The 24,361-nt window shown below is 53.9% G+C and overlaps 1 protein-coding gene across 6 annotated transcripts in view; it reads right to left on the bottom strand.

The window, feature by feature from the left end:
- Positions 1–24,361, bottom strand: part of SZT2 (SZT2 subunit of KICSTOR complex) — a 51,127-nt gene that overhangs the window by 17,011 nt on the left and 9,755 nt on the right. For 4 of the 6 annotated variants that reach the window (XM_036847495.1, XM_036847521.1, XM_036847514.1 and 1 more), the window contains exons 2-42: positions 23,955–24,080; positions 23,471–23,644; positions 22,991–23,161; positions 19,559–19,690; positions 18,642–18,783; positions 18,123–18,229; positions 13,869–14,079; positions 13,473–13,643; positions 12,816–13,050; positions 12,497–12,626; positions 11,610–11,752; positions 11,194–11,346; positions 10,933–11,047; positions 10,501–10,718; positions 10,186–10,401; positions 9,719–9,797; positions 9,378–9,472; positions 8,938–9,106; positions 8,623–8,737; positions 8,396–8,509; positions 8,022–8,192; positions 7,763–7,857; positions 7,396–7,519; positions 7,125–7,289; positions 6,829–7,033; positions 6,409–6,524; positions 6,052–6,298; positions 5,042–5,183; positions 4,801–4,893; positions 4,584–4,662; positions 4,187–4,480; positions 3,884–4,025; positions 3,610–3,705; positions 3,458–3,521; positions 3,040–3,225; positions 2,524–2,691; positions 2,348–2,435; positions 2,177–2,248; positions 1,798–1,999; positions 879–978; positions 12–141 (exon numbers count right to left, since the gene is read on the bottom strand). In XM_036847495.1, coding sequence (XP_036703390.1) covers positions 12–141; positions 879–978; positions 1,798–1,999; positions 2,177–2,248; positions 2,348–2,435; positions 2,524–2,691; positions 3,040–3,225; positions 3,458–3,521; positions 3,610–3,705; positions 3,884–4,025; positions 4,187–4,480; positions 4,584–4,662; positions 4,801–4,893; positions 5,042–5,183; positions 6,052–6,298; positions 6,409–6,524; positions 6,829–7,033; positions 7,125–7,289; positions 7,396–7,519; positions 7,763–7,857; positions 8,022–8,192; positions 8,396–8,509; positions 8,623–8,737; positions 8,938–9,106; positions 9,378–9,472; positions 9,719–9,797; positions 10,186–10,401; positions 10,501–10,718; positions 10,933–11,047; positions 11,194–11,346; positions 11,610–11,752; positions 12,497–12,626; positions 12,816–13,050; positions 13,473–13,643; positions 13,869–14,079; positions 18,123–18,229; positions 18,642–18,783; positions 19,559–19,690; positions 22,991–23,161; positions 23,471–23,644; positions 23,955–24,080 — 5,995 coding nt within the window. Of the gene's footprint in view, positions 1–11; positions 142–878; positions 979–1,797; positions 2,000–2,176; positions 2,249–2,347; positions 2,436–2,523; positions 2,692–3,039; positions 3,226–3,457; positions 3,522–3,609; positions 3,706–3,883; positions 4,026–4,186; positions 4,481–4,583; positions 4,663–4,800; positions 4,894–5,041; positions 5,184–6,051; positions 6,299–6,408; positions 6,525–6,828; positions 7,034–7,124; positions 7,290–7,395; positions 7,520–7,762; positions 7,858–8,021; positions 8,193–8,395; positions 8,510–8,622; positions 8,738–8,937; positions 9,107–9,377; positions 9,473–9,718; positions 9,798–10,185; positions 10,402–10,500; positions 10,719–10,932; positions 11,048–11,193; positions 11,347–11,609; positions 11,753–12,496; positions 12,627–12,815; positions 13,051–13,472; positions 13,644–13,868; positions 14,080–18,122; positions 18,230–18,641; positions 18,784–19,558; positions 19,691–22,990; positions 23,162–23,470; positions 23,645–23,954; positions 24,081–24,361 lie in introns of those variants that run through there. The other 2 variants (XM_036847505.1, XM_036847542.1) reach the window with 2 other exon arrangements.

Genomic DNA, 24,361 nt, shown 5'->3' with positions numbered 1-24,361 from the left:
GCAGGACTCACCATCACTAGGCAGTGGTACCCGCTGACGGGAGTGGAAGGGGGTCTCGCTGCGCCATAGATCTTCTTCACTCTCAGCCACCAGAAGAGAGTTACACACGTGACTGTCATGAAGGTCCTGAAGAAGCAGCCGCTGGGAGAAGAAGGAGCAAGTCCTCAGGGAACTGAAATATTCCCCCATACAATGGTGGGGGTGGTGAGGGGTGATCAAAGGCTGGAGAGAACGCCCATTATCACTGGGGGTTAGAAGTCAAAAAGAGCATCTGTAACCACTGGGAGCTCAGAGGTGATGTCTGACAGTCACTGGGCTCCGGGCTCTGAGCACTGAAGCCCAGATAGGAACATCTGTCCCTCCTCTTTGCCAGAATCTGTTCACCATCTTTCAGGTCTCAGCTTAAAAAAATCTCTTCTTCCCAGCTTTCCCTGACACTGCAGATGGTCAGATCCCTGTTATACGCTCTCACACCAGTCTCTGCTTTTCCTCTGTAGAAGCCTTCACAATTGTAGTGGAAATAGTTTGTGTGTTTTAGTTGTTCCATGTCTATCTCCTCCACTTGACATAAGCTCCAGAGAGTCAGGGTTTCCCTCTGTCTTGTTCACTATCATGTCCCAAATGGTAGCACAGTGCAATGAGAGGGAGCATCTCACAGTCACTGCGAGGGGATGAGAGAGTGACCCACTCTGGGGGTGGGTTAGGGAGAGCTCCCCAGTTTGTAGGGAGCCTAGGGCGTAATAGCATCCCAGTAACTAAGGGTCAAAGAAAACATCCAAGATGGGCCAACAGCCTCTGAAGGTCAGGTTCCTGGAAACCCCTTCCTCATCTGGGCTGTGTCCCATGCCTGGAAAGCCCTGCCCCCGGCTGCCTCTTACCTGGTTGACCTCCCTGCAGATCTCCCCAACTCGCCTCACCAGGAGCTGCTGCAGGTGGCGACACTCAGTGCCTGGCCCCCCATCCTCCCGAATCAGGCTCCTGGGAAGGATGGATCGGACACAGAATTGCAGTGGGGAGGGTGTCATGGGAGCTGGCGCCAAGAGGAACCATGAAAAGGAAGGAGGACTGGACAAGGGGAAGTAAACAAGATGGGAACTGGGAAAGATGGAATTCTCAATAGCAATTCTGGAAGCCTGGGTTCCATGCTTGCCTCACCAGCTGCCATACTGAGGCTTCCATCATGCAGCTCACCTTCTCTACCCTCAGATCTTCTTCCTCAGAATGGCGGGTCCTCCCTTCTCTCAACACCCCCACCCCTCTCAACACTGTGATTAGAGCAGTACTGAACCAGATACCTAGGTATGGATCCTGGCGCTGCCACTTACTAACTGAGACCCTGGGCAAGTGTTTAACTTATCTGTGCTGGAGTTTCTTCATTCAGACCACGAGGATAGTAATACCTCATAGGGCTGTTACAGATTAAATGAGTTGATCCATGTAAAAAACTTAGAACGGTGCCTGCCGCATAGCAAGTACTTGTTAAATATTATCTATTATTCCTTATTTTTATATATCTACAGCTCCTGAAGCTGCTGTGAACTACAGATGCGCTTAATGCTCGGCTAGGAACCAAAATCCTCATCAGCTTTTCAACTCCATTAGGAAAGCAGAGTGATGTGCTTTGCTACAATCTGTGGGAAGTGGTCAGGAGCCCCCAACCTTAGAACACAAGTCAGACCCCTACCCAAACCCTCAGTCCCAAGTCTAGCCTTCTAACGACACTGAAGAGGGGTGATGTGGGACCAGGGAGAAGAAGCTAACATCAGAGTCAGGGTGTAGGGCCCCGCTGCTCCTTACCGTGCGTGTGCATACACTTCCACACGGTCCTGCAGCACCCGGACGATGAGCCAGAAGTCAGGCAGACAGGGCCCAGGGAGGCCCGCGAGCGAAGGCTGTGGAGGTGCTGGGCCGGGCGGGGTCCGCAGCGTGAAGGGGGCCTTCTCACCTGGGGTCTCACTGGGACCCTCACTGTCTGAGCCACTGCTGCCACCGTCATAACCTGTGTCAAACGTGCTGAAGTTCAACCCCATCCTTAGGCTCATCTGAGCCCCAAGTGTATCAGCTTGGTGGGCCCCTCCAGGTTAGTCCCTTCTGATGGCCCTGCCCAGACCTTTCACTGTGCAGCCCTGAGTCCACTTCCCATCAGCTTAGTCTTCCGTGCCCCGCCCCAGCTTACCTAGGTGGTCTGAGTCCACACTGCCCTGACTGGACATGAGGCTGAGTCCCCGGCTGGGCCCAGGCTGGCTCCCTGGGAAGAGAAGGGAAATGCCTGGAGCCTCTCTCAATCCTGCCGAGGATGCCCTCTGAACATGGAAGCAGGGCCAGGGAGGTGCAAGTCCTCTCTTACCTCGCTGGGGCAGGCTGGGCAGACTGATGAGCAGGGGGCCCTCAGAATCCTCTGGGGAGCCAGGGGCTTGGGGGCTGGCTGTCAGGGCCTGAGAGGCAGGAGGTCAGGATGGAGTACAGGCCCCACACTTCCACCACCACCCCCTCCGTTCCCAGGTCAGCCCAGGAAAGACTCACCTCCCCTTCAACGCCTTCCGCCCTGTCCTCCTGGCTGTGCCAAGCCCAGGCCGCCGAAGGGGGCTCCCCACGAGACCCACCTGGCTCTTGGCCAACTGCCACAAAGAAGAAGCCACTGTCAGCGTCCTCAAGAAGAACATGCCCAGGGAGGTGGAGGCGGCGGAACTCCTGGGGAGCAGGAGCCAAGGGCAGAGATTAGGCAGGAGCAGCCCTCCCTGTTCATGGCACCCCACACTTCCTCATCAGACCCTCACAACTACCGGGTGAAGCAGACACTAGCATCCCTACTGCTGAGTTACGAAAAGGCTCAGTGACTTGCCTAAGGTTCAACAGGCCCAGTGGCAAGGTTGAGCTGGGTCTCTTCCCACTGAGCTGGGCTGCCAGGCATGGGGTAAAGGTCGGACAATAGGGTGAGGAGGTGAACTCAAACCAAGAGAGAGCCTTCTGGTTCTGTATGTGGAGTCCAGGGACGGACGGGCCCCCAGGTGACCAGGGAGCATTCTGAGGGCAGCATACCTCCTTGAATTGTGTGAGGGAACGCTCTGGCCCGAACACAAAGCTCAGTGGCAGAGTTTGGCGAAGGCAGGTGGAGCGTCCAAGAGAGCTATGGATGTGGGCAGCTGCACGGTGCAGGGCAGGGCTCTGGGGAAGGCCCCCTCTTCGGAGTGCCCCCACCATCTCATCCTCCAGCAACCAGCGGATCTACAGGTGGAGAGCAATCCAGGAAGTGGTGAAGGGCACCTCCCATGCTGATTGGGACATCACTGCACTCTTAGATTAGAAGATACTAGAAGATACTCCACCTCACAGACTGAGAGAGGCCTCACTTGGACCCCAGCGTAAACAGGGTGCCTTACCTCACCATCTGATGGAAAGGGTGTCAGTTACAGTGTTGAGGGGCTGTCACTTAGGTTGGGGGAGGGAAGGCCCTCACCTCACTCATGGTGGTCTCAATAGCCAGTCTGTGGGGTGTGGCCAAATTAGATAGTCCTGGGTGCCTAATTGGACGAAAGGTTTAGATATTGGTTTCCAGAAAACAAAACCAACAGGGAACAAGGAACTCAGAGAGGGAGCATAAGGAAGTACCTGTCTTCTCCTGGAGGTGGCAGTGGGGGCCCCAGGCCATCATCGGATGGTTGCCCTGGGGACCGTGGGAAGGACGTACTGCTCTCAGATGTTGACCTGAAACAGGGTAGGAGCAAAGGTCAAAGGTCAGCAGCTATTATCCTCCTAGGGCCTCCTCAGCATTCCTTTCTTGGAAACCTTAAGGTACCCTTAGTCCCCAGGTGCCCACAGATTTCTTAATGGTCCCCCTACTCCAACAAGACCCCAGATCCCCCCACCAAACTTGCTGCCCCACCGGTGGTGCTGAGGGTCTGAGGTCTGGGGAAGCTCCACTTCCAGGGGCAAGGTCAGCACAAAGACGTCCAGAGTGACACTGAGGTCCCGCAGAAGAACTCGGCCTCCAATGGGGGGGCCTTCCAGACTAGAAAGCACCTGGCCTGGGAGAGGAGGGAAGTTAGGGGTTACTGCAGCCCTGGGATGAACACAGATTCCAAGTCTCCAGGGCTAAAGAGTTACACCCGTAGGCTCTCCCCGACCCCCAGGCAGGCAGACAGGCTGTATTGGACCAGTGACCCTCCCCTAGGCATCCCAAACTCACCCAGGCAGGTGGGCAGGCTGCACACAGGTACTGAGCTGTGCTGGCCGCGTAGCCGCACGGAGCATGTGAGGTGCAGGAAGAGTGGTGGCAGGTCATGTGCCAGGCTCTCGGGCCCCGTGGGCGAGTCGCCCCCCAGGATGCTGAAGGAGTCTTCATCGGGGTTCACGGTATCTGCGTCTGACAATGAGGCGGAGTCCAGCCCAGCAGGCCCCAGGTCTGGTTCACGGCTCTCGAGGTATTCCACCTCCAGCTCTGGGTCACTCTCGGTGACCACACAGCAGGCAGATGTGTCTCCTAGAGATACACGTCGTGTGGTCAACAGGATAGGTTGGCAGCAAAGGCCCCCGAATCCTGGCTTGAAGCAGCCTTTCCCACCTCTACCCACTTGCCTATATACCTTCTTCTCCCATGAGCTCAGCCTCTGAAAACTCCAAGTCACTGACTTTTCTGTCTCCTGTGTCCCGGGGGCCCTCATCCTGGGCAAAAGAAAGAGACAGTATGATCCAAGGCAGGGCCTCAGGGAACCGAGAGTTAAGAGGATCCGGGTGGGTCAAGCGGGGCCTCTGGGGCTACAGGTTGGGGGTAGGAGGGAGGTAAGGGAGAAAGCCACTCACCTCACGCCTGCTGGATGGAGGGCAATAGAAGAAGTAGTGGGGATTGGAGGGCACTGTGCGGAAGTACAGACCGCTGATCTCCAGGAACTTCTCCTGTTTGGGGGTTAGAAGGAGGCTATGATGTCAGTCACTGCTCGGCAGGACACTGCTCCCACCCTAGAACAGACACCTATACACCCCGAACCCAGGAGGGACCACTGCCCCCCCTGTGCAGGCAGGACTCTGCCCTCTCTACCCTCACCTGGATGAGGCTATGCAGGGCATCATGTGCCTCTCCTCTGAGCTGGCAGACGTCTGTCAGAGATATCTCCAGGCCAGGGTCTGGATGGCCAGGGACACGGGTGCTCTGAAACTCAGGCTCGCTTAGGTCCTCGGTCTCTATGCTGAGTGGGCAGGGCGGGGTGGGGACAGTGAATTGTTAGGAACCATCAAGGCCTAAACGAGCCTGCTTCCCGAGTGGGAGCAGCACACACCTGTCTGTCTTTGCCTCTAGGAAGGGTGCTTATTAGCGCACGACACGGGCGGGAAGAGGCCAGGAGAGCCAACCCACCCGTCTTGGCTCTAACCTCCACATTTCTTAGTGGCTGGACATTTCTGTGAAACAGAGGAATGAGTAAGGCTGACTCCCAGTTTTCTGACTTGGACCAGTGGGTGGAGGGAGAGATCTTTCACCGTGGAGGAGGGACGCAGGCGGAGAAGCAAGGGTTGGTGGGAAGAAAGTGCACTCATTTAGGAGGCATGAAAGGTATGGGATCTAGACCTCCACAGAGAGAACTGGGCTGGACTTCCGATCTGGGCATCATCAGTGGACTCATCCTTCCGCTCCTTCTGTTTCCCCAGTGCTGACCCACTGCAGACACCAGACACGTAGCCGTCTGTCTGCATGCCTCTCTCCCTCCCTTCAACGGTTTTTGCCTCTATGAAACTCACAGTTTGGGGGATTGTTACTATTATGTGAATGTCCTCAGAACAAACTTCTACTTTCACTGATGGCCACTGACAACTCCCACCCCTAATCTAGCTCAACACTCCACACCAGAACAGGAGAGCCAGGAGAACAAGGAGAGTAGGAGAGGAAGACCGCCGTGGGTGCCAAATGGGAGAAAGAAGCCTGGGCAGGAGGGGTGGGAAGCCAGGACAAAGCACGGCTGGGGACTACCGTGCACAGCCACTCCCCCAGGTCAGAAGGCCCCTGCTTATGGGGGCTTTGTCTGTGTGCCCCCTTATACGTCATTCAAGGGCCATCCCAACCTGGACTCAGAAGCCAAGACAGCTCGTTCCCGAGGCTCGGGGCCCTCCTCCACACTGCTGCTGAAGGGCCCAGGGCTGAGAGGACCAGGGCTTGGGGGTGCATGAGGCAAACCCCGCGTGTGGCCACACAGTGCGAGCAGAAAAGGGGTGATGTCTACTTCCTGTAGTAGCTCCTCACAGGCGTCCACTGCTATCAGCATGTCCTGCGAGGTCACGCTCTGTGCTTGCTGCAAGCTCCGGAACAGCCCTGGTGGAAGTGGAAGGGGCCACGAGGGTCAAGCTCTGCAAGGGCCTCTCCAGTCCCCACGCCCGTAATCCTGCAAAGTGGGCTCCTCCCTGCCACGGCGTCACACTCACCACGGACGTAGCATCGCTGTGCATGCTCCTGCAGCAAGGCACAGTGGGTAGCTGCCTCCTTGTGCCTGGGCTCCATCCAGGCTGAGGAGAGGGCAGGCTGGTCGAGGAGCTGAGTCCTAGAAACAGGAGGAAAGAGAGGGCTTGGCCAGCTCCCCTGGTGACACCTCAGACTCACCATCCCCAACCTTCCAGTGGATCATCCCTAGGTCCCTACCAAATGTATTCACGGCCCAGCAAGCTCAACTGATGTGCTGAGGAAGTCCAGCACGAAATGGGCAGGACATGGCTCAGAAGCTGAGCTCCTGCCACTGACCATCAACCTGTCTGTCCGTACCCCTGAGTATGTATCTGAGCCACAGATGGGGGCCACGGTTGGCTGGGGGTTGGGAGAGGACCTAGGTCAACACTGAGGGCACTCACCGGAAGACGAGGTCTCGGGGCGCCTGAGGGGGCTGCACACCCACCATCTGCTCCCTCAGCGCTTCCAGGGAACAGCTATAGATGTAGACAGGACACCGGGTCCGGGGCCCATCTGCACCCTCTGTCTGTGAAGCCTGGCGCCCAGTGTAAGCTGGTAAGTCCCGACGGAAGGGTGGGCTCAGCTCTCCTGGATTCTGGGCACTGTCTGTGGGCAAGAGGTGGCACATGGCTTTGAGACCTCTTATCTGTTCCCATTCCCGCTGCAGCTTAACTGACTTAAGAGTCAGCAGCCTTACCGCTGGCTGGGGTGACACTGAGGATGGGGACCTGGGACTTTGTTGCCCTGACCCCAGTTCCTCCCAGATCTTTCAGGCTGGGAGCCCCACTGCAGTCCTCGAACTTAGACTTTGTCTCCTCTTGAGAGGGTCCCTCCAGGCCACAGGCAGCCAGATGCTGGACATCTGAAAAGGAAAAGCAAGACATAACTCAGAGCCGCCTGCTGGGCTGGTGAGGGAGCTCCAGGGCTTGTATCTGAGGGGGTTAGTGAGAGAGGTCAGCGGTTGGTACCTGAGAAGGTCGCAGGGAGGAAAGTCAGAAACACATGCTGGGGGGTCACAAGCCTTGCATAGCAGCGCCACTGAGGGGGCTGGGCAGAATTGACAGGCCCGAGAGTTTCAGAAGGGCCTAGACTCTGTAAGAGAGAAACAAACTTAGAGCCATCTATAAGGGACCATCCAATGCCCGCTCTCTTTCTCCGCCCGAGAGTCCATCCTCAGGGATAGCTTGCAAGATCGGGGAGCAAGGGGAATGATGGCATCCTGTCAGTGGAGGGGGGCACTTAGTATCCCCAGTGATGGAAACCTGGGGGGGGAATATGTGGGGACGGCAGGAAGTCACTATGACAAAGGGCTCAAGGGGAGGCACCAGTGCTGACCCGGGTGGGAAGAACTGAGTCTCCGCTGGCCTGGGCGCTGCCGCCTGCTTGATCCTTCAGGATCCCGCAGTCCCCCAGTGGTGGCCCCTCTGGACCTACAATGGGGGTAGAGGGAGGTGGGAGAGAGCAGGGCCAGCAAGAGAGGCAGGGCTCGGAGGTGAAGGGAAGGGGAGGCCAAGACCCAGACAGAAGGCACCCTGTGGGGTGGGGGAAAGCGGATGGGCCAAAGTCCGGTGCCGGGAACAAGGTGGGGGCTCACGTGGACTGTGGCAGCTCCTCCGCAGCACCTCGCGCAGGAAGGTGGCCTGGTCGGCGGCGGGCAGCGGGAGCTCCCGGTCACTCAGCTCCTGCCCCAGGCAGCTGTGCAGCAGGCACAGCACCATGTCGTTGGCGGGACAGGGCCCCTCGGCGAGAGGGACGCCCTCTGGCTCTGCCCGACACACACTCTGCTCAGCACCAAGGGCCTCCTGCTGCCCGGCACCCCCGGCTCAGCCCCAACCAGCCCGGCCCCTCCTGCAGCTTCCAAGCCCCCTCCTGCGCCCTCACTCTTCCGCTCTCATTCGCAGACTCATCTGCCCTCTATGTTCTAACACTCCCTGGCTGGCTGGCCCTCTAGGTACAAGGTTCACCCACCTCTGGAAAGCAGAAGGAAGAACATCTGGATCTGCTGGCACTGCGGCAACAGTCCCATTAGGTCAAAATGGAAAGGGATCTCATGGACAGAGGCGTCTCCTCCCTGGTCCAATCCTGGGAGGGAGGGAAGGAAGACAAGAGCGCAGTGAGGCCCACAGTCCCTGACTGTGGCTGCCTTCTCCCCACCCGCTCGCCTGCTCCTCCCCAGGGGCCCCCTCCCCACTGACCGTCAGAGACCCTCGGCTCTGGGGGCAGGGGACTCCACTCCTTGCTCTGGCACAGCTGTATCAAGTACTCAAAGCTCAGCATGGAGCCTATGCAGGCAGCATCCCGAGGGTGGAGCTAGGGGAGGAATAGCAGAGGGCAGGGGTCAGCCCCTCCTGGCCCAGAGGACCCCAGCCTCCAGCTCTCAAGGAAGCCCTCAGAGTCACGGACATTCAGAACACAGAGACGCAGGGGGACCAGGAAGCCGCCAAGCTGTGCTGCTCCCAAGGGGATGCACCCAACCTGGTAAGTGGTAGGGTACTCCTGAGGCCACTCACAGCTCGAGGGATCTCAGAGTATGCCAAGTCCTGGAGGTGCCTCCAGCTCTCAGGGCCAGGTCCCACTCGTCCATACTGTGGCTCCACCCACACCTCGGTGACCAGGTTGAGCTCCGAGTCTCCCTCCAGGGCCTCCACCTCCACATCGTTGTCATCATCTGTTGAGAAGCTAAAGGAGGAAGGGCTCTGAGACTGGAAGAAAGCAGAGTCCAACCCATCACCACCTGGTTGGGAGTTGGTCCATGGAGGGCGGGAAGGCCAGGGCACACGGGACAGCCACAATTCACACGTGGTCTCTCCAGACCTGCGTCTGCCCAGTGAAGCATCTGGAGACAGTATCCCCCGCCCCAACTCTCAGCACTGGGAGACAGAACTTCAGGGGACAGTAGGAAGAAGGGGGAATGTGGAGCAAGGTGGCTCAGAGAGGGGCTGGGCCTCACCTGTCCTTGGTGGAGGTAGAGTGCGGGGGGAAGAGGATGTACTGGACGACGCACGTGTGCCTCTCTTCGACTGCAGCCTGCCCCGGGGGCTCGTTCTGGGACAGGATGGGAGAGCTTGGCCCTGCCCCAGCCCAGGCAGAGATCTGGCCTGGCCCAGCTCTGACCCTCAGCACTTTAGTCCCCTCGCCACACTGTCCTGGGACTGGCCTCAGGCCTTGGGTCCTCTGGCCACAGGGTCCCTGTGAGGCAGCATTTCCAGCGGTCCCAACCCAGCTCAGAGGCGAGTATCCCTGGGATGATGCTGGACCTTGGTGGGAGGGGTCGTGAGGGACAGCACATACCTGAATTGGAAGCTCCAGGACCATGTTGATGATTCCTTCCCCACTGCAGGCAAAGTGGAACCCTTCCGAGAGCCGGACTCTGAAGCCCCACAAGAGTTGGGGTGGGGACAGGATGAGATGGGAAGAGACACTCAGTGTACAGCCCCTGCTTCCCACGCCACTTATATACCCACTTTCCAGCAGCCATCCAGGCAGACTTGTATGCTGGTGGCCCTGCCCAAACAACTGGTCCCTCAGGGGTGGCAGGCCCAGTTAGGGCCAGAGGCCAAAATAAACTGAGTCGGGGGAGTTCTGGTGGGGAGGGCAGCAGCCCACACTGCTCTGTGCTGGATCCTCTGCATAGCAGCGGCTGCAGCAGAAACTGGGGCTGAGAGGGGGCAGTATCTGGCTTAGGCTTTCTGCCAGCTTCCAAACCCAGAGTCTACACTAGACTCTGCCCAAGTTGCCCAGCAGGCTTGGTGACGTACTCAGTGAGGATGGAGAGGAGCTGGGCGATGGCGCTGAGCGGCAGTGCGGGGGCCAGTCCTGATGGGATGCTCCAGAGCCAGCGCTGATGGTAGAGGTAGCGGGATAGCGACGCTAGGCTAGAAGAGGCTGAGCGGCCCGACACCAAGGGCAGTGGCCCTGGCGGCTCCAGTGTCAGCAAGAAGGGTGCCCGGTAGTCCAGCGGTAGCTTCTCATACCTGAGCAACAGGGGCAATTCCCAGTTGATCTCTACTCATACCCAGCTTAGCCGCAGCCCCCCGTGTGCTCCTGGCCCTGTCCCCACTCTCTTTACCAACCTGATGAGCAGCTTGTCCAGTGGCTTATGCAGGACCACAAGGCAGGGCCGATCAGACAGGGCCTGCTGTGGCCCCAGCATGGGGGGGGACTTGGAGGGAGAGTTGGCCCCACCGGCGCCCCCCAGCCCTTTTCGTTTCACCTTGGGTGTTGGCTCCTTGCTTTGCACCCGGTGGGGGAAACGTAGGCGCAGGATTTCTTCCTGCAAGTCCGACACGATCTGAGGGAAAAATGTGATCAGACCCTCCTACTCCCGTCTCCTACAGATGTGGAGAAGGGGCCCATAGGCAAGGTGAGAAATCCTTGTACCCCAAGCCTTACTTGGTCTGGGGGCTCCTCCCTCTACTGGCCCTGGCCCTGGGGGGTCTGGGGAGAAAGAGCTAGTCAACATTCCAGGGCTCCCTGGGCTGGGAGTGAGTCGGGGCCCAGCTCACCTTGTGCCGAGCCTGTGCTGGCGTGCCGATGGGGAAACCCAGGCGGAGCACCATGCACGGGGCCTTGGAAATGATGCGGATCATGTAGAAGGAGGAGGGGGGCTGGTCTGGGGCACTGGGGAGAAACGGGAGGGAGTCCGTGAGCAGCCCTTGGCTGGGAGAAGATGGGTTTAGGAGGTAGGAGGGAGAGGGTTTGGGGTGAGAGGAAGAGACGTGGGATGACGGGGAGGGGGAGGAGTGAGGGGACATCACTTTGCCCACCTGGAGAGCAGCTTCACATAGGAATAGCCCTCGACTAGCACGAAGCTGCTCCAGTCACGGAGCAGGGAGGTCAGCGAGGAGTGTGAGATCCTGCACTGGACGGTGCTGTAGCGGCCATTGCTGCCCGGGGTGTGCAGGTGCTTGGGGATTGGCCTGGGAAGAGGGTGTGGAGAGAGGGCAGCCCTCCCAGCCCCAGTCGTGGGGCAGAAGAACAGACTGCTACGTCTCTCTGCTAGGCCCTGTCTGAGGATCTGAAGGCTCATGAGCAGGAGGGCTAGGACGGCTTGGAGTTACCTTAGCCAACGTCGGTACGGGCTCATCTGCTGCTTCCCTTCTCCATCACTCCCTGTCCCCTCGCCCCAGCCCCTCCACCCCACCTTGGGAGCATAGATGGCCCAACTATGGCGGATACCCACGTGTCATGTTCCAGGATTAGCACCAGGCGATGCATGTGCAGCCAACGCTGCCATGAGTTAGCGTCCATGGACAGCACTGGTTTCCAGTAGGCAGCGAACTGGGCGTGGGAGGAGTCGGAACCACTGTGCTGAAGGGAGAGCACCTGCGGACAGGAAGGACAGCCCTATAGGAGCATTCATGAATAACCTCCACGCAGCAAACAGAGCCGTGGGGCTCAGGGGGTCAGAGGTGGCACTGGTTAAGGCTAAAGGAACCCATGGCCCAGCCTGGGACAGAGGCAAAAATGGCCTCCAATACGAGGGCTGGATTAGGATGAACGAGCCCAGGGACAGGCTGTGTAGCCCTTTAAAGCTGAATCCAGGCAAAGGAGGGAACTTCCATCACTGACTTTGGAGGAAAGCCGCTGAGTGATGGCAGGACCCCAGGATGAGGCCATTATTTGCTAGCATAAGCCCCCTGCTTGTCAGTGCTAGGCTGACAGCCAGGGCTGAGTGTGGAGAAAGCACAGGACAAAGGGAGCCATGGTCTTCAGGAAGTGCACAGTTCACGGTGGTTGGCTGAAGGTGCGGGGGGAAGCCAGAGTATGCCACATGGAGACGGGCAAGGGGGCTCGCAGCCGGCTGGGAGACAACCACCTAGACATTCTGCAAGTCTTTACCTCTGACACCCGTGGTCTGCTGAGGACAGCCTCTCTCTATAGACCCTTCCTTCCCCTGGGGGCGTGGAAGGAGGGAGGGGGCTCTCAAGGCTGAAGCTTAGGGTCCTGGTTTGGGGGCCTCAGATTTGAGAGGAGAGGAAAACGAACGTGGTTCTGGGCTCTAGATGCAGTGCCAATCCAAGTCTGGGTGGGCACAAGATGGGGAGAGTGAGCGTTGGGGCCCCTCACCGGGGTGGTGGAGCCGGGCGGGATGTAGAAGAGAGGCACTCCGCTCTTGGTGCTGTCGGGAAGCGTGAAATGTTCCGGGACTGAGGAGAAGGACTGAAGGTGGGCTAGCATCTGGTCCGTCTGATTAATGCTGCAGAACAAGTGCCAACCCTGAGCCTCACCGGACTCTGGTGAGTCAGAGGAGGGGAGCCCCAGGGGCACAGGGGGCCCTGGACACAAGCTTAGTACTCGGGGTGACCCTCTCTAGCCCCCAGTTTCACAAATCTGTCCCTCCACACAACAAATGGGGCATCCCTCACTGAGCGGTGACCTCTCTCACCTCTGCAGTGTGTTCCAGAACCGCCGGATAACGTGGGTCCGATACAGCGAGCGAATGGGTTGCCTTAGCGCACAGGACACATCATGCAGGATGTCATAGCCACCTTCCATTGTCACTTCCACCCGGGTGCCTCGAGGGCCCTCAGGCTCCAGGGGCCAGGGTGCCACAGCCACATACTCGATGCGCATGTTGTGTTTCCACAGCAACACCAGCTTCACCTCCAGCTGGGACCCTCCTTCAGGGGAAGCAGGAGGGCTGGTTAGGGCAGGAGGGCATGGGACTCCAGGCCTGGGACTGAGTCCTATCCGAAACCCCACCTACCACATGGAACTCTAGCCTGGCCAAAGGTTCCAAGCGTGGTTCCACAGAATGCAGGCCCAGAGCCTGCCAACTGACACAAACTGAAGTTTGTAGGAGTCATCTGAAAACAAAGCTAAGTTCAGGACACCACACCATCCTCAGCGGACTCACCTGGGGCAAAAGGAGATGGAATTGGGAAGCTAAATGCTATGAGAACTAAGCCCTGAAGGCAACTCAGAACCCACTTGTCTCAAATGACAGGCAGAATCTGTCACTGAGACACCCTCTCATGCACGGTACATGTGTGTCTTCTGCTTTGTTCAGACTTGTGGGATACAGCAGGGTCTAAACCCTTACCTTTGGCCAGTGTGACCTCTCGGACACTGTAGCCCTCTCGAAGCCGCACAGACACGGTGCTGACCAAGTCAGCCGGCACCTCCTTCTCAGTGTGCTTTTTCCGGCGCAGGGCCAAGGCAGGATTGCTGCTTGCAGAGACCAGGTGCTCATTAAACAGGCGGTGCTGAGAGCCTAGAAGACCAGTGAGGATGGGGAAGGGGAAAGTGTTTTATCTGTTAGCTGACAGAGGCACAGGAGCAGAGGCTACACTGAGTCGCGAGAGAACAGTGCCAAAGCCGTCAGCCCCAGTTACACTGCTAGTGCCCCGGGGACCCAAGCCCTAGATGGATTCCTGCGTCATCTCTAGGTCCACATTATATTCCCCTGTTCCCACACCTGCCCCAGTCTGTCACTCACCGCAGTAATATTCAGGGTTCAGGGCTTCCCCACTGCGCAGGAAGGAGTAGAGGAGAAACGCCCGGTGGTAGACAGTCAGGCCCAGGTTGCCTGGCTCAGGCTCAGGACAAGTGGACAGGTAGGAGCCAAATGTTGCCATCGCGATGAACTTCATCAGTTCCACGTTGGGCACATGGCCAAAACTACAGTCGTAAGAATAAACTCCTCCTACCTGAAGAAAGTGAGCAATTAGAGACCTAGCTCCAAAAGAGGCACCAGGCTGGGTGGCTGCTCCCGTCCCTGACCCACACGGTGGGAAGTGGGCCAGTGTTCTCCCAAGACAGACCACTGCTCTGCAGCTTTCCTTCCCTGAGCCCTTCTGTCTGAAGCCCGTGCCATCTAGCCACACCCCTCTTGCTCCACCTCAAATACCAGCCTGCCCCCATTCACTAAAGATTTTGGCCACTGGTTCATTGGATTCCTGTCATCATCTCAAGACTACAGTGTCTAACAAAGTGCTTCTCAAACTTTAGGGTGCACACAAAACACCTGGGGATTTTGTTAAAATGCAGTAGGTCTGGGCTGGGGCCTGAGATTTTGCATTTCTAATAAGCTCCCTGGTGATGCCAAGGCTGCTGGACTGTGGACCATATTTTCAGCACCAAGCCTAAAGATTGGAGATTGGCAAACAACATATAACCTGTGGTCAAATCTAGCCTATCATCTATTTTTGTAAATAAAGTTTTATTGGGACTTCCCTGGTGGCACAGTGGTTAAGAATCTGCCTGCCAATGCAGGGGACACGGGTTCGGGCCTGGTCCTGGAAGATCCCACATGCCGCAGAGCAACTAAGCCCGTGTGCCACAACTATTGAGCCTGCGCTCTAGAGCCTGCAAGCCACAATTGCTGGGCCTGCATGCCACAACTATGGAAGCCCGCACACCTAGAGCCCATGCTCTGCAACAAGAGAAGTCACCTCAATGAGAAGACCACGCACCGCAACGAAGAGTAGCCCGTGCTTGCCACAACTAGGGAAAGCCCGCATGCAGCAGCAAAGACCCAACGTAGCCAAAAAGATAAATAAATAAAATAAGTAAAATAAATAAATAAATAAATAAAGTTTTATTGGAACACAGCCATGCCCATACATTTTCTTATCGTCTGTGCCTCCTTTCAGGCTATAAGAGCACAGCTGAGTAGTTGTGACAACCACATGGCCCACAAAGCTTAAAATGTTTACTAGTTGGGGGACTTCCCTGGTGGTGCAGTGGTTGAGAATCTGCCTGCCAACGCAAGGGACACAGGTTCGATCCCTGGTCCGGGAAGATCCCACATGCCGTGGAGCAACAAAGCGCTGCGCCACAACTACTGAGCCTGTGCTCTAGAGCCCGCGAGCCAAAACTACTGAAGCCCACATGCCTAGAGTCCATGCTCCGCAACAAGAGAAGCCACCACAATGCAAAGTCTGTGCACCGCAACGAAGAGTAGCCCCCGCTAGTCGCAACTAGAGAAAGCCCGCGTGCAGCAACGAAGACCCAACGCAGCCAAAAATAAATAAATAAATAAATTTATATTAAAAATAAAATGTTTACTAGTTGGCCCTTTGCAGATGTACTCTAGATGGTTCATTCAATTCCCTGGCCTCTCTGCTCCTTAACCCTTATCACCAGGAACCTTATTCCACTCATCTGCCCTCTGACTACACATTGGCCCTGGGCTTCACCTGGAACTACTTCCTCTTTGCAAATTCAATTGCCACATCTGACTGATTACACACAACTTTGTCCCATTTTTAGGTTCCTTCCATCCTCCTCCTGCTGCTCTTTGACTTCATTAAGCCTCCCAGGCCTTGAACCTCTACTCTTTTCAAATCTATCCACGTTCTCCTGGCCCTCCTTTCTCAACCCAGCCTGGACCCCATGGTCAAGCAACTTCTTATGCATCATTCTCAACTCCCTGGCTGTCTTCACCTTTTCTCTGCTTCCACCTGAAAACCCCAACTAGGATCACAAGTTCTATACCCAGATTCCAAATGAGATCCCAATGAATCCCAAATGGAAAAAAAACCTGCATAGTTGTGTAGGTTGGCACCACATCAAAACATACGACACCCAACCCAGCTAGTCCTTCAGGGCTGTCCTCAGTGCCGCTCCTCCTTCCCAGCTCTGCCTCCCTCCCTCCCTCCCTCCAGTACACATCCTCACCTTCTACTTTGGAGAGAAATCAGAGGCCCCCTTGGCAGAATTTATCTACATCTTCACTTCTATCCAGTCTCAAAGAAGAAGTGACACTCTCCTGCTTCTAAAGAGTCCCTCCATCTGTTTCTTGAGCCAATGCCCTCCTGTCAATTTAGGGACTTTACTCCATCCGGCTTCCTTTCCTTTCCCTTATTTTCAAACTCTGCTTCATCACAGCTCCTTGGAAACATGCTGAAGTCTCTAGCTTAAAACACAGAACAAAGCAGAACACCCCTCTCCTTCCACCCTGTACTCCCCTCTGGCTGCCATTCTCTCTCTCGCTCCCCACTTGATCTGAACAACCAAATTCTGCGTGTCAACACTTTTCTCTACTTCCTTCTCTTCTATCCACTCTTCAATCCACTGCAATCATTTCCCTCGCCGCCTCTTCACTGAAATGGCCTGGAAAAAATCCCCATAACCACCTCCTAATCGCCAAACCCAAAGGGCACTTTTCTTTTTTTTTTTTTTTTTAACAACTTTATTGGAGTATAATTGCTTTACAATGGTGTGTTAGTTTCTGCTGTATAATATAGTGAATCAGCTATACATATACATATATCCCCATATCCCCTCCCTCTTGCATCTCCCTCCCACCCTCCCTATCCTGCCCCTCTAGGTGGTCACAAAGCACCAAGCTGATCTCCCAAAGGGTACTTTTCATTCCTCATTTTACATGATCTCTCTGCTGCATCCCATGCTGTTAAGTTCTCCTTTTTTCCCCCAAACTCTGAAATTTTTGACACCAGAGCTCCCGGTTCTTGTCTGATGATTTCCCTTCATTCTTTGCTGGGCCCTCTTCCTATGAAAGATCTTTGAACACCGGTGGCCCCCAGGTTCTTTGGGGACCCTCCTCCCTTCTCAAACACCATGTGTCGACTGCCAAATCCTAACTTGCTATCTCTCAGCTAGTGCTGTCTCTTGAGTATCCGATCTGCATATCCAACTGCTAACTGCTATGAAGGGCAGTCATTTATTACGTAATTATGCATTATGCTAAGCCCTTTAAATGCATCATCTCACCCATTTACAAATGAATCCAACCAAGAAGTGACAGTGATGTGCCCCATGTCACACAGCCAGTAAGTGAAGCCAGGATGCCGGCCAGGCATGCCTAACTCCAGAGGTGATGCTTTACAGCTACCCTGTTGACCCACAGGCACCTCAAACACAACATGCGCACACCTGGATTCATCGTCCTGTCCTCACTCCACCCCAACTGCTGCTCTCTGTTTGCTCTGCCAGATACACAGTCATCAGTGAAGTCAGAAACTTGGAGACATCCTTAGCCCCTCTCTCTTGCTCACCCCTTACATTCTGCTGATCATAAGTTATGTTGACTCTACCGCTTCATTTCCTCAATCCTACCACCTTCTCTCTTACCCTGAATTCCCCCAGTTTAAACCCTGATCCTCTCTCACCTGACCACTGCAATTAACAGCCTCCTTGCCTTCTCTCCTGCCCTTCCCCCAGCAACAAGAGTGACCTTTATAAAACATACACCTAGCTAGTGGTTTTCCTTCCATATATCTGCATCACCCGCAGAATTATGCTGGAATGCCTAACACAGCAGAAGCGGCTTTCCATGCTTGGCCCATGCCTACCCTTCAGCCTTGTTTCCCACAGCTCTCTGCCTCCTATCCTATAGTCTGTCAATCCAAACTGGCTGCAGGTCCCTGAATATACCTACTCTCTCCTCTGCTTAAGCCAGTTTGAGCTGGGTTTTCTGACCCTTGCAACCAAAACAGTAATAATTAATCTAATAAGAGAGGTGGGACTGGAACTGACTGCCAGACTGCAAATTCTGCATTCTTCTTACTGTAACATGCTGCCTCTCACATCCTAAGGAAAGAGGACAAAGATGAGAGTCCTCTCCCACCACAGTACCCACCCTGTTCTAGACATGATGTCCCCCCCACCCTCCAGAACTATGTCATTGGCTTTACCTGGGAAATCATTGCCTGCAAGAAAGTAACCAGCCACATCCCACCTTGTGATATACGACACCTCCCTCTCCTCCTTCCCAGAAAGTCCTCACCTGCACAAAGGAACAAGCCACAGTGCCACTGCGAAGCTGGTTCAGCAACGTCTCACAGACAGCAACATCAGGGACACTGGTCACCCCATCTGTGATCACAATGATACCTGCAGCAGGAAGCATCAGACTCAGACCTGGGGACTCTGGCCTGATCAAAGTCACGGGGAGGCATCTGATGGACGGGGCCTCAGTGTCCACCAACCAATGTGTTTTATAATCCTCCAGCACCTTTCCTTCTCTCCTTTCCTCCTGTTCCTTCCTCTTGAGGGCTGGATCCCAACTTCCTCCTAAGTGACGACCTTGGTGCTCTACTCCTTCCCACTAGGGTCCATGACAGTTGTCAGAGAAGGGGGTACTTGAGATATACACTAAGAAACACTTACCTTTTACAAACAAGGAAACAGACACTCTTCCCTGGGGCCCACTGATCCCCTGGAACCTCTATCTTTGCCGATAATGCCCCCTTCCCTTCCTGTATTCCTCCTTTTCCCCAATCCCACCAACATTCCTTCTACTGACCTGCACTAGAGTTTGACGGCAGCAACTGCAGTGCCAAGATGCCCTGACGGATCATACTGACCAGTCCAAGATCAGCTGTCACCATGGAGACTCCCACTTTCCGGCCTGGGGGCTCCCCTGAGTCTGGAGACTGGTCCTCTGCCTGGCTCAAGTTACAGAAAAGATAGAATGGGACAGATGGCACTGCTGCCCCATCCACAGCAAAACCAGAATTTATAGCCCAGCACTGCCCAGGCCAGATGGGCCTAATCCTGTGAGGACCCCAATTCCCCTACTGTGTGGCCAAGTCCTGACTATGCTCCCTCCCCTAATGTGTGCTTGGATACTGACCCTCAGATGGGCAGGGAGTCCAGCACCAGATGAAGCACCAGCACCACACTGTACTGGAGCAGGGCTTCCCCACCTTTTGCCAATAAGGCCCCTTTCCCATATTTTTCCCATCGCCATTATGAAATATCTTACACATCAATCAGATTAAGTCTTCAGACATATAGAACTGCTATCTGCCTGGCTACTTCTAGGATATCTAAAGGAACGAGAGAGTGCACTGTAGTGAGCCCAAGCAGCTTTATCGCTGATTGTACAAAATACTAGAGATCAAAGTCACCCATGATCACCTTCTCAGAGCCACTGGGGGAGAAGATCCAAGACTGAAAAAACACAAGCAAATGGCCTTCACATTTTCTCCCAGCAAGAACGTGTGTCTTGGGGAGTGTATCCGAGCCCTCTTCAACAGGAAACCTGTTGTGTGCACTCACTAGCACTTCTTTCCTTGGCTCCCTCTGTCCCTGGCTTTCAGTCCTTTTTTTCTGCTGTCTTCTCCCTCTATAATATTTGGCTTGTCCTTCCTCTCTCCTCTCTGTCCCTTAACAGCTCCTCTTTCTAAGTGACCTCTACCCACTTTCTCTCCCACATACCTGGCTCTGGGAATCATACTGCTGCTGCAGCATGGTGGCCACCTTATCCTCAAAGAGACAGAGCTGCTCATACACCTGCTGCAGGAACACCTCCCGCTGGGAAGGGTCCAAAAGGCAGCCCTGGACCAGCACCTGAGAAGCACAGTGGAAAGAGCAAGACATGAAGGTCAGGGGGACACTGGGCAGTACCCCTCTGGTCTCCCTATTTATTCTCCACACTGGGCTTCCCCAAGCATGGAGGCACTGTAAGATCTTCCAGTTTCCTCCACCTTGGCCTCCAGAACATTGTCTATAAGCTGCCCTATCTGGCCAGGCAAAGCCTTTTTCATTGACTCGTACTTTCTTATTCTTGTTGATTTCTAAGCACTGCACACAGAAGCTGTTCTGGACCTTTTCTCTTTTTTAAGCTCAAAATCTTATTCCCCCAGTGAATGCTCCTTCTTTCCTTTTACCCTCAGCAGATAATTCCCACCCCCCTCTTCACAGAGAAAGGAAACAAGTCAACAGGAACTACCCACTCACCCCAACCCTGAGGGTGTACTACTCTCCAACCCATCGAAAATGTCCTCAGTGTTTGCTAGATGTTTATATCTATCTGTGTTCTAGTTCTTCCTTTCAGGCTCAGAAGAAAAGATTCCTCTTCCTCCTTTTTCTCCCTAAAGCTAATCGTTCCATCCACTCTTGGATCTTTTATCTAATAGCTTCATTCTCTCTCCATGGGGTTTCCTTCCTTCTACTCTCGACATAAATAAGTGTCCCCATCCTAAAAATTTTATAAAGGCCTGGTGGTCCCTGTGGTGGCCCTCGGGATCTCTCCTCTCTCCCTGCCCCCATCAGACTCCTACAACCTGCCCACTTCTCCCCAACCCCTGCCCTCCCGTGCAACAGCTACTTCTTCTCTCTATTCAGGTGAGTGGGTGGGGACAGCCAGAAGAGGGCAGAGCGGGACTCTGGACCACTAAAGGCCTGACTGTGAGAAGAGAAACAGAATCAGAGGAATAGTGGGAACTGGGGCTGTGAAAAGGTGAGAAAGATGCTCAGAGCTGTATTGTTTAGAAGAGTGAAAACTGGGTCAACCTAAGGGTCCAACAGTAAAGGTATGGCTAAATATATAACGACAAAATATGATAAAATATTAAGACAAGTGGTCATTAAAAATTGTTTTCAAAAATATTTAGTGACACGGAAAAATGCCCATATCATACGTTAAAAAAGCAGGATGTAAAACTGTGTGTTTAGAATGAGCCTGATGTTTCTCCTCTCTCTGGATGGAGGGGTGGTGGTGAGGGAAGTAAACACAAACTCAAAGAGAAGAAACACAGTCCACAACATGTCAAGAGCAGTTATTTATGGGTGGTTATTATAAGTGAGTTTTGTGAGTTTTTTATATTTTACGTATTTTTTAAATCTCCTTCACTGGGCATGTATTATAAACGTGACTTTTTGTTTGTTTGTTTGTTTGTTTGTTTTGAAAAACAGCAGGATGCATCTTGAGGGAGCTACAGAGACAGTGAGGAAGCTGTCTGACTTCTTAGCTGACTTAGTGGCAAGTGGCCCTGGAGGCTTACCTAAGTTCTCAGTCCTTGTCTTCTCCACAGCTGCTGTCCTCATTCAGGACTTATCTCCTTTCCCATGCTGCAATATTCTTCTGCCTGTTCTCCCCAATCCAGAATTTGCCCCCCATCCATCTATCTCACCGGCCACAAACAAGTGTGATCTTCCTAGTGTACGCATCTGATCCTGTCACTGACATTCCAAACCTCCAGTGGTTCTCTACCCATGGCTAATAGTTCTAACAGCTAACATTTGCATGTTTTCTATGTGGCAGGCACTGTTTTAAATGCTTGACATGTATTAATTCAATCACCATGCAATACTGGTACTGTTGACATCCCCATTTTGGAGAAAAGACCCAGATGCACAGAGAGGTTAAGTAACTTGCATAAGAGCACACAGCCAGTAAGTGGTATAGCCAGGAAGCACATAAGGCACTGTTATTACAGATCCAGTGCTCTTCACCACCACACTAAACTCCCCTACAGAATAAAGTACAAGTTCTTAGCCATGACATTCAAGGCCTTTCATAATTCTGCCCCCACTTATCTCTCCAGTCTCCCCTTTACCAACCCCCTAACCTTCCCCCATCATTCAAACTTCCTTGTGTCCAACTGAGTAACATGTAGTTCCCTAGAACCCCTGTCTGAGAGCACAGTTTCACAGCTCTGTGTCTTTGCTTTTGCTGGCCCCTCTGCCTGGAAAGCTCATTTCCTCTTCTTTGATTAGTTAACATCAATTCATCCTTCAAGATTCAGTTCAAATGCCTCTTTGTCCAAAAGTCTCTCCTGTTGCTGCCCCAGGCTTGGCTGGGTGCTCCCATAGCACGAGTCAAAACTTACCAGTGTCTTTATCACATTCAACTGAAATTACCCCCTTTAATATCTGTCTCCACAACTAACTCTCAACCCCTCCCATCAGGATAGGGACAGGGTCTGATTCATCTGTGTCTCCAGGACCTAGCCCAGTCAGGCTTTAGTAAGTGTTTGTCAAAGTGAACCAAGTGTTGAGTGATTACCTAATATCCAAGCTTTTCCCGCCTTGACTGTGAGCACCTGCAAAGTCTGGGGATGTAGCCCACAACCAACAGTCCTAACACCTGCACTAGGAGAACACTTTAAACCAGGGCAGAGGGCTGGGATCCAGGCATGTACCAATTGCCTTGTGTATATTTCAGCCCCTCAGATACTGTTCCTTGCATCCCCTTCTCTCAAAGCCAGTTTGATAGCTAAGGTGACAATGAAGCCATCAGGGACAATTTCAGGGTAAGCCTCTACCAGTGAGTTGAGGGTGGTTAAGAGTAGATGAAGGGAAACTGGACCAATGCTTATCTAAGCCCAATACAGATATTCCAGTAACAGACTTGGCCATTCTCCAAAAAGGAGTGCCTTCTGATGGCCTGCTTGGGTGCTGGATAAGCCCTGTAATTATCTGTGTAGTCAGCATTACACCCAACAGTTCACAGGGCTCTAGGAGAAAAATGACCCTCCTCTGTCCTTGGAAGAAATTATGTTTCTGGGTCTTTGTTTCTCCTGCTGGTAGTGCAAGGAGTTAGGACATTAGCTAACCTTCTGATGGAACTAAAGGGAGCGGGGGAGAGAAAACAGTCATTCAGTGGCCAGAACCAGAGACTTAGAGGAGGAATGAGAGGGGCATTTGTCCAGTCAATGCCAACTCACCTAATGCTATGGGAAGGCCCTTTAAGACCAGAGCAATGGATGCTTCTTAAGAGGAGAGAGACTCACAGAGATTACTAGGAACAGGTTCGAGGAGAGCTGGGGACTTTGGGCACGGAGAGTGGAGACAGGATAAGGACTTGGTCAGTGGACTATCCGAAATTAGGTCTGAGGATACAAACTTGAAGAAAGGATGCAATACCTGGTGGGACTGCAAGCCAATGATTGAGGAGTAGGCCTGGATAGTGACGTAGATCTCAGGTTGGAAGTCGATGCAAGATCCAGGCACTCGGAAGGGCCGGAGCAGCCCGCCTAGGCAGCGGGAGAGGGCATGGAAAACTTCATCAAACAAGATCTCCCCTGTGGAATCATCCTGAGGGCAATGCAGAGAAAGGTCTCTCAAGGGTAACCAAAGGCAGCCCTGAGCAGAGGGCAGAAACAAGCAGCTTCCATGGGTCAGTGAGACTCTTGAGGTTGATCACACATCCAAATACAGTGCCACAGATGAATGGGATCTGTCTTCAAACACCCACCACTCCTTCCATTGTGTAAAGGAAACCTGTCTCCTTTCCAAAATGGTATCATTGTGGGATCATTCTTCACTTATCCCAGGCCCCTCCTCTTCTCCTCACTTCCCACCCAATCCTTTCTTCCCACTGTCTCCCCTCAACCAACCCCTTACCACAATGCCAGTAGATGGGCTGAGGTCCAGCTCAATGACAAACCGATACTGCCAGGCCAGGAAGGTGACCCGGGTGGATGGTACAAGGAGGAATGGCCTGGGGACCACCGGTTCATCTGGCTGCCACCCAGGAGGCAGGACACTGAGGACTTCCAACTCCTGCTCAGACTGAAGCTGACAATTAGGATGGGGAGGAAAGGGAAGAGTCAGGAAGTCACCCCTTTCTTTCCAGGACCTGACTTCCATATCCAAAATGACACACCATTGGTTCTACCTTCTGCAACCCAACCAAGCACTCTTCCGAGCTGGAAAAACAATTAAACAAGATTTCCCCTGGGGAATCATCTTGTGGGCAAAGTCACTTGCCCCTCCTAGAGTCAGACCCCTCAGAGTTAGTCTCCCCTCCTGTGTGTTTCCAGCACCCTCCTAAAAAGACAGATCCTCAGGGCTAGCCCTTCACATCCTGTGTGTCTCTGGGCCTCACCAGCAGCTCCTGGGGTGTGGCCTGCACAGTCTGATGCAGGTGATTGAGGAACCAAGCCAGGCGAACATTTCGGGATATTCGATAATCCTTTTTCATCAACAGGAACACCTGCCCAGCTTCTTCCACCTGGGGACAAAGAGACATTTAATAAATCCATAAAAATTCACTAGTTCCTAGTACATATAGATCATGGTGCAAGTAACTTGTCCAAAGAGCTCAGAATCCATTAGTGAGAGGCAAGGCAGCAGAAGTGAAACGTTTACCCCCACCTCAGTGCAAGGGCTTCCCAAGGATTCAGTTCTCAACTCTTGGCTCCCATTCCCCCTATAAAGACCTCTATGTAGACCAAGTGACCTTTGCACATTTCAACAGATATGTGAGTTTCTCCTATAAACTCTAAGTTCTTT

This window comes from Balaenoptera musculus, chromosome 1 (genome assembly GCF_009873245.2).
Source record: "Balaenoptera musculus isolate JJ_BM4_2016_0621 chromosome 1, mBalMus1.pri.v3, whole genome shotgun sequence".
NCBI lineage: Eukaryota > Metazoa > Chordata > Mammalia > Artiodactyla > Balaenopteridae > Balaenoptera > Balaenoptera musculus.
Note: the sequence above shows the minus strand (reverse complement) of the source record. Positions and strands in the feature narration are given on the sequence as shown.